The following is an 8,827-nucleotide window of genomic DNA, read 5'->3' as shown; positions in this document are numbered from 1 at the left end:
CAAACAAATCATATAACAAATAATTTAAGGAAAATAATTTTTTCAAGAAAAATGGTAATTCTCTAACAGGCTATTAGAGATAAGTTTCAGGCTTTCCTGTTTTTTATTTGCTGCTGCCTTCAAAAGCCAAATGGAAGGATGCACGTGGACTCAATACATGAGTCTTTTCTCTTAGACCCCGAATTAATATTTAAAAGGAAAACTTTGAAGCAGACAGTGTAGGGTAACATTAAATAGAGGATACTCTGATGAGCATTCCTGCAGGTCCCTGGTGAGAAATGAGGTTTGCTCAGGCCCTGGAGCACGAAGGCATCTCCATGGACACAGCCCGGTGTGGGACCTAGACCAGTCGCCCGCTTTATCCTGCTTTCGCCTTGGGGCTGGGCCCCGCGACTGGCTTTCTTCTGCTGCTCGGTGCTCACCACCACCACCACCCCACCACCCCCCCCCCCGCCCCCCCGCGAGGGCCGGACGTGCCGGGCGCGGGGCGCTGAGGGAGTGGACTCCAGCCTGGACGCTGTAACCATGGCAATAAAGGCCCAGGGACATCTAGCCCCAGAGCCCAGCGTCCTCGGGCCGTGTTCACCCAGCGGGTGACTCCAGGGGAGGTCCCGGGACGGCACGGAGACTTGGGGTTTAGGACAGGACTCCTGCTCGGGAGCCCGGCCTTTCAGAAGCCGGGGAGCCGGCGCGGCGCGGAGGGACCCCGAGGGAGAGGGGGGGAGGCGTGGCTGCTCTGTGGGGCGCCGTCACCCTGGGTGGCCCTTCTTGCCCGAAGGCGTTGATTAAACCTATTTGCTTAAAGGAGTGAAAACGGGAAGAAGCTTTTCGTTGAAAGTCGCCCGACAGGGGCGCACCCCTTGGTTGGAGAGGAGGTACAGCGGCAGGGGAGCGCGGGAATGGGGTTCTGGAAGGAAAAGCAGCCGCCTGAGACAGGCCCGGGGCTCCCCCCAGAGCTGGGGGCGCGAGCGGAGGCGGGGAAGGGGCGCGGTCACGCCGGGAGCCCCAGGCGGACCCCGGGGCGCTCCCGTCGGGCGCGGGGGCTCCTGGCGGGGCTGGTCCAGGGCGGGACCCGGCGGGGCGGGGCGGGGCCGCGGGGCCGGGATCCAGGGGGCGCGGGGCGGGGCCGCGCGCGCGGAAGGCGGGTCCCCAGCGCGGCGCACCCCGCGGGGCCCGGGCGGTGGGCGCGCGCGGGTCCCGCCCCGGCGCCCCGCTTCTCCCTCAGCGGGCGGGGGCGGCGCTGCTCCCAGCAGCGAGGCCGGGGCGCCGGCGAGGCCGGGGCCGGGGGCGCGCCCGCCGCGTCGGGGCTCCCAGGGCACGAGGGCGCTGCGGGCGGTGGCTCGCTGGTGGGCACCGGGAGGAGGCGGCCGGTCTCGGGCGCCGGAGCGCGCGGCTCCTGCTCCTCGAGGCGCTTTCCGGTGTCGGCCGGGCGCGCGCCGTCCCGGGGGTGGGGTGCCCCGGGGAGCCAGTGCGCCCCGCCCCGCGGCGCTGAGACGCCGGGTCCCACGGACGAGGACGGGAGCCCCTGCCCCGGGACACAGGCCTCCCCAGTCCCCGAGGTGTGCGCGCGGGGCCTGTGTTTCCTGCCGCCGCAGCCCGGGGGCCTGGGGTCAGGACAGACCTGGCTGGTGGCCGGCGAGCAACCCCGGGACGCCCTTCCCGCAGCCTTGCCCTGGGGAGGCTGGCCTCGGGGGTTCCGGCGGGCTAGGCGGGGGTAGCAGGTCTGCACCCCGGGTGTGCGGTGGAGCCACACCAACAGCCTCCTTCCTAACTTGCAGCTTTCTCTTTCCCGCCCTCCAGCGCCCTGTGCTCCTTCCTTGGAAGGCTTTTCTTGCCTGTCACAGGATTGTCAAGGCCGAGTCTGGGCTTAGCAACCCCAGCGACAAGCCCAACAACCCTGGCTGTTAGTGGTCCCCTTAAAGCTGGTGCTCCTTGGTCAGGCAGGGGCCGCTTGCTGGTAGGGGCAGGGGAGGGAGTTCCCTGCTGGCCAGGCCTGTCCTCCTCTGTGGGGCAGCTGGGATAGCAGAGGTGACCATGGCAGTCCTGGTGAACCATGTGGGTGCAGAGGAGGGCAGGTGTGGATTCCACAGAGGAAGCTGCTGTGCTGTTACCAAAAAGGGGAGGGGAGTTGCTGGTGAAGCTAGAAGGACAGAGTCACCTACGGAGAAGATACTTATCCCTGAGTTGCGTCTCCTGAGCTGGCTGCCTTCTCCCCTGATCACCAGAAGGCCCCCATGCTGCTCCGGGCTGCCTCTGCCACGGCTGCTCCCTGCCTTTTAACTTAAGACATCATAACACCTCACCTTCTGCAGCTTTGGAAAGCAGGGGAGCAAAGTCGTTGGAATTATTTTCAAAGAGGTGATGGGCTGTGGGTGAGGACTTGAGCCCCTCCCTGTGTGGGGAGTGTGGGCCTTCTGCCCTGAGGTGGGTTTCAGGGCCTCCTGCGGCCATGCAGGGTCACTTCTGTGTGTTTCTCTGATGGTTTTCCCCAACTGACTCCTTCAGGGCACAGGGGTTGTGGTTTCAGGACCCCGTGGCCAAGAACAGTGAATGCGTGAACGTGGTTGCACACTCATGCCTTTTCTAAGGTAAGTGGGTTTCTGAAATGACAAAGGTTTCAGTGGAGACAGAATAAAGAAGCAAAGCTGACCAGTGGTCAGTTGTTATACTGGACTTACTAAATTACTGGTATTTTATCTTACCTTTTGTCACTGCAAAGCCTCTAGTCTCAAATTACAGCATCTATGCTAGAGAGTGTAGGAGAATAGGGAATTATTTGTAACAAAAAGCTATATAAATTCCTATAATATACTATGTAAATTGCCCAGGTTTGATTGTTATTGCTTTTGTTTATTTCTTTTTCTTTTCTTTTTTATTTTATTGGAATAACATAGAGTTGCAACAGTGTTGATTGTGTTTTAAAAAGACCAGAATAACATTAATAAATTCTCAAACACTTTATTTTAGCCAGTAGTTTTTATCTATTATTAATAATCATTTATTTGTTGGATATTTAGAAATATTCTTCAAAGGTGGCAGAATTGTCTCATTCTGAGAATTTGATAAGGGACATGATTTTGCCCAGATGATACTTGGGAAGGAGTTCTCGGTAATTCTGCTGATGGGATGGGTAAAGAAGCCACAGGCAGTCATCACATCCCTAACTAAGGAGCTGTCCTAGAAGAAGGAGATTAAAAGCGTGATTGGAGAATACCAGTGGCATTAAGTATTTAATTCCTCACAGTCAGGCATTGTCCTGCTGCATGAGCTTTATAATCATAGCTACTCAATCAATGTTGTAGTTTTTGACTTCCATTTGGAAAAAAGAACTAGGCAGGAATTAATCATTATCATCTCTCTAAAAATGAGGGAATCATAGATTTATTCCTTTTGCTGATCCATTTCTCATATCAACATTGAGACATTCATTACCTGTCCTGCTTCATCAGGCTGGCCATGAGAGGGGACTATTTTTGCTTGGAATATTGCTTGGAATTTTGAGGTATAACTCAGGAAACAGGGTGAGAACAAATATAAAAGTATGATGGTCATTAAGCATTGTTTCAAGCGAGGTAAAAAAGAGAGAAGAGAATAATATAATCAAAGAAAAGGTTACCAATAGCATAGTCTAGCTTAAAACATTTTATCTATTTAGAGTTCCAAGGGAAAAAAGTAAATATAATACATTCGTTTACTTCCAAAGATTCTCAAATGGCTTTTCTGTATCTATACTATTTCCCCTTCAGTACAGATCTTGTTCCTCTTCCCTCCATCATCTTGTTCTTAATCACAAATCATGGGAGATGAAAATAAAGCCATTGAGCATGAAGATCAGGACCCATCTCCTGGGATAAATCACATAACCTCTCTGTGTCAAGAAGCACAGGTAAATCTGTGACCAGACATCGAACATACTAGCCATCCCCTTACATATTTACATATTGTGAACCTCAAAGGTATAGATGGAAATGAAATAACAGAAGGAAGTAATCTACACATGACAGAACTGTGTTCACTCTTTTTCAGTCAATGACTCTCTTCCCGTTCTTTAGCCCCAAACTCTCACTGCCCAAGGCAGTGAGAATCTCTGGAAATACTAGTTTCCCCAGAGTTATTAGCAGCTGGCCCTCCATCCAGCTGAGAAGATGCAGAGCCCCTGAAAGGGTTCATGTTGCTGGCCTATCCTTGGACTGTGCTGGGTTCCTCCAATCCTTTTTTTGTTGCTTACATTTGGTAGAGGACTGTGTGTGGCTTAGTTTTCACCACAAATGGTTACCATTTTCTGAACACTTTGGTGTGCCTTAAATCATATCTTAAATAGGCTAATTTTTAAACCCAGTATTGCAAAATGACTCAAGCACTTATAACACTACAAATAGTGATTCAGCAGTAAACACTCTGCATAATTCTTGTTCCAAACACTAGCTGATTAGCTAGTAAGCAAGTGTTTTCCCTGTACAGTATTAGCCTTGAATGTAGTAGTGGAAATCTGATTTGTGATATGATGGTTGGTGAATATAAAAATGTACAGAAATAATCTTAAGAGTTTTTCAAATTGCTTTAACATAGGAGGAGGCAATTATGAACCTTGAAAGTATAGATGGAAATGAACTCACAGAAGGAAGTAACCTGATGAACTACAGCGAAAAAAACCTACAAGATACGCCAACTGAATCAAATCACTTGCAAAAGCTAAAGCAAACATTTGCCTGCCCTCCACATGGTATACTGGATCGGGTAATAACGAATAGTAAGTAAATGATGAAACATTGAGAAAAAAGGGGTAAAAGATGACATTGTTATAATAAGAGATTACAAAGTAATGTGGTTTAAAGGACAAAAGTAAGTTTGATTCACATAAAAACTACTAGGTGGGCAGTTCACAAAGGGTGGGGGGTGGGGCTCTGCTCCATGTAGTCTCTCAGGGCCCAGGCAGACAGGGCACCATCAGCCTCAATGCCATTCCAGCCAAGTTCCATCATCCTGGTGTGGCTTCCAGGAGTTCTTTAGTCATTATCATTCCAGCCACCATGAAAAGAAGAGTAGAGACCAAGACCCTTTTGATTTGCTGTATTTGAGTAATTTCACAGGAATATGTTAGCATTCCAATGAGAAAAATAATTGAGAAACCACTTGTAAATGTATAAGCACACATAAATCTTGACTGTTGCTGCTATTAAGTGCCATGATGATGTTTGAGCAAACAGCTCAATTTATACTTCCAAATGAATGCCATCAGTTTATAAGTAACACAACTTATTCCAGGTTTTGGGGGGAATTAACTAAACATTCTTATATAAGTTTGATGAATAAATAGATGTTCAGATACAGTGATGCTGATTTTTGTTCAAAAAAGGAGATGGGTCGGTGTAATGTGGAACTTGCATTTTTGTGCCTATTTTTTCCTGGCACATTCATATATTGCACTGTCAAGCAATAGCAAGTGAGTGCAACGTGTATGGAAAACAAAAAAAGACAAGTGTATAGTCTCTTACAATCGGGGATGAGCCCTTACTAACAACGGGGACCTTTGCAAAGCTGGACTCCCTGTGGCAGGACCTCACTGCAGGCAGTGAGTTTCTGTCTTAGAGGCTTTAAAGACTTCAACTTTCCACTTACACTTTCCACAATATAAATCACTTAAATTCAATGGTTTAAACCATCTAATGAAGCTATATGTGGACAAAGCTGACTGTCCAACATGGAGAAACTACCAACACTTTGCCTCAGTTGAGAAAAGTAGCATGTCTTGTGGAGAGGGCCGAGATGTGCACGGGATTTTGGTGGACCTGCTGTCTATTTAAAGCAAACTCCTCAAGAGTCCAGGTCTTGTAAAAAGAAGCTTGATTCCAGGCTTAAGTCTGTCAAGAGGAGGGTTTGATGTCACCAAGACTTAATGGCGCTGCTCTTTCACTGGGACGGGCACTGTTTGCCCTAGTGCTTTGCTTGTGAGCATTGAGCTCTGCAAGGTTGCCCCCAACTCTGTTTTCCCTCAAGCCTTTCTATTCCCATCTTCAATTTCGGAGAATGGGGTTCTCAAACAGGGAAACATTTCACATTCTAACAGAAATGCCTCAGCTAAAGGCAATATGACAAAATCATTTCTCAGACTACAGATTGGAGATGCTGTAATGAACGATGATTTAAAAAATAGATTAAAAGTAAAATAAAATTAGTAATTTCATGCAACAAAAACAAATGGGTAATTCACCCATATAATTCACCTATATAGACATGCTAATAATGTGTAATCCAAGTAGAATACTGGAGTGTGGTTCTGGCAGTTAATCTCAGGTTTCTGTGATGAGGATAAAGGGAGCAATTATTTCTCTTCTTCATATTAACTAATGATATGTTTATCATTATAAGGTAACATTATAAGGAAAAGCTTCTTCTGGCAGTGGGTTGAGGTACATAGGTGGGTTGAAAGGCCCTGGTCTTGAGATAGTTGGCTGTTCATATTACTGATAGTCTTTTTTTTTTTTTTTAAGATTTATTTATTTATATAAGCACTGAGTACAGTCAGAAGAGCGGGACGGTGAGAGAATTCACCAGAGCCAGAGCAGGGAGCAGAACAGGCAGAGTGATGAAGTACACTGCTGAGGGGAGCAGCGGGCGGCAGGAGAGGTCTGCGCACCATGTTGGACCCTCGCCTGGTGGCTGGGGATCGAACCGGCGCTGCAGAGGCTGCGGGCAGCTTTGCAACCCAGCGCGTTCAACCGCTGTGCCACCGGGGAGGCCCTATTACTGATAGTCTTTAAAATATACACTTGGTTGTGAACATTTATCCTTTATTCAGTATTTGTTTATATAACTTCAGGTTGTGTTAAAACCTGCAAAGGCAGTGTCCTGATGGGAGCAAGTTTTCCTGGTTTGTTGCAGGCACCTTGGTGGTCCTCCTGTGGGCTGTGGTCTGGGCGCTCTCAGGCAGCGAGTGTCTTCCAGGGGGAAACCTGTTCGGGATTCTCACTCTCTTCTACTCCGCTGTCCTGGGAGGTAAACTGCTGGGGCTCATTAAGCTCCCCACGTTGCCACCACTGCCCCCTCTTCTTGGTAAGTGCTGAGCACACCCTACCTCCTTAAGAGTAAATCATAGTTTTAAAGTAGTCATTTAAAACTATTGATAATAGCTAAGATATGGAAAGAACCTAACTGCCCCCAAACAATGAGTGGGTCAAGAAGATGTGTTCTATATACACAATGGGATATAACTCAGCCATCAAAAAGATAAACTCATGTCATTTGCAATAATGTGGATAGAGCTGGAAGGAATTATGCTAAGTGAAGTAAGTCAGAAGGAAAAAGAAAAAGGAAAATATTGAATGGTCTCACTTATGGGTGGAATATAGTGAAACCAAACAAAGGGTCAGGAAAAAGACAAAAGTTGCAGGCAAACCACAGATCTGAGGCATACAGCAGGGGAGATGGAGGGAGAAGGCTCAAACCAGGGGAGGGAAAGACACAAGGAACCATGGTGAGGGTTCACGGGTGCTGTGGTGGTGGGAGATCTGTGGGGACTACACCTGAGGAGAGAGATCAACTACTGTACAAAAGTGAACAACAATGTAAGAAAATAAAACTTTTATTTTAATAAATATTTAATAATAATAATAATTAAAAATAAAGTGTATCTCCCAAAGCTTCTCCCATGATGGGATTTTTTTTTAAATAGCAATTTGCTTGGAAATAACTTGGGAGTAGTTGAAATGAGATTGACTTTTTGTGATTATTTTTGCATATTTAAAAAGTTCCTTTCAAAAAATAAGTTGAGGAGGGAAGAACATGCTCTTTATCATAGGTGATTTTTGTCTACGAGAAAGAAGCCCCAGTGGACTTCACAGGCAAGGAGGGACACCTGTTGATGACTTTTTCCGGGGACTCTGTGTACCCCACATCCCAGAGACATGCATGGGAGGTTAGTGGGGCCTCAGTGTGGTGTGTGGTGTGGTGGAAGGTCGTCCTGTCCAGGGTGGGTCCTCCCTGGACCCTGAGGTGCTAGCATAGCCTCCAGCCACCCTGAACTTGGAACATGAAGTAATGAATCCAAATCATTGCTTAATATTAGAAGTATTTGGATCTTTTTTAGAAATGTGGTGATACTTTTATATCTGCTATAGGAGTTCAACTCTAGTTTATATCATTTATCCTCTGGTCAAATTGAATGATCATACCTCATGTCGCTTGAAGTTAAAGTTTCCCAGAACCAACTGATGGCGTTGAGGACTTAACAGAAATTACTTTAATGGCAATTGGTTTTAGAGGTCTCTGTTGAAGTCTACTTTACATTTTTATCCCCCTTTTTTAATTAAACTTTTTTGTTTTCTTACATTGTCATTTATTTTTGTACAATACTTAACATTTTTTAAAAAACTACCTGTTTTGAATCTTACTGATTCAAAAAACCTTAAGATTTATTTTTATGAGTTTTTTTTCTGACAACTTACTAGAAATCTGATTGTATGTTATCTCCATAGTTTTGCTGGATGTTACATACACAGTGTTTTGACCTATGAATAATGGCACATTTTTTCTTCTGTTACCGAAAAGGGTAGGAGAGGGGCACCTGACAAGCCAAAATCAAGTGGCCATACCACACAGGACATCAGCAAAGAGGCAGAGTCCCAAGGAAATTGTTTGGAAGTGCATTTCAGAAATAAAAAATGTCCCCTTATCCCCCCAAAAAAACTCCAAGAGAAAGTCAACATAGTCTTAGATGATTCGTTTCCATTTCAGGTAGTTATATGCTCTAGTTTCAGGGAAAAAAAGAAACTATTACCACATTTTTAGTGTCCTGTGTCTCCTTTCAGGCTCAGTTTTTTTTTATTCT

At 46.7% G+C, this 8,827-nt stretch overlaps 1 protein-coding gene across 1 annotated transcript in view; it reads left to right on the top strand.

Annotated features, from left to right (window-relative positions):
• Window positions 1–4,581: 4,581 nt before the first annotated feature.
• Window positions 4,582–8,827, top strand: part of SLC9B2 (solute carrier family 9 member B2) — a gene marked incomplete at both ends in the record, with an annotated part of 13,766 nt that continues 9,520 nt past the window's right edge. Inside the window, 3 exons of the mRNA XM_084251983.1 lie at window positions 4,582–4,750; window positions 6,883–7,053; window positions 8,808–8,812. Of these exons, the coding sequence (XP_084108109.1) occupies window positions 4,582–4,750; window positions 6,883–7,053; window positions 8,808–8,812 (345 nt within the window). The remainder of the gene's footprint in view (window positions 4,751–6,882; window positions 7,054–8,807; window positions 8,813–8,827) is intronic.

Source organism: Talpa europaea (genome assembly GCF_964194135.1).
Source record: "Talpa europaea genome assembly, chromosome: 13".
In the NCBI taxonomy this organism is placed as follows: domain Eukaryota; kingdom Metazoa; phylum Chordata; class Mammalia; order Eulipotyphla; family Talpidae; genus Talpa; species Talpa europaea.
This window is presented reverse-complemented; position numbering and strand designations above follow the sequence as displayed.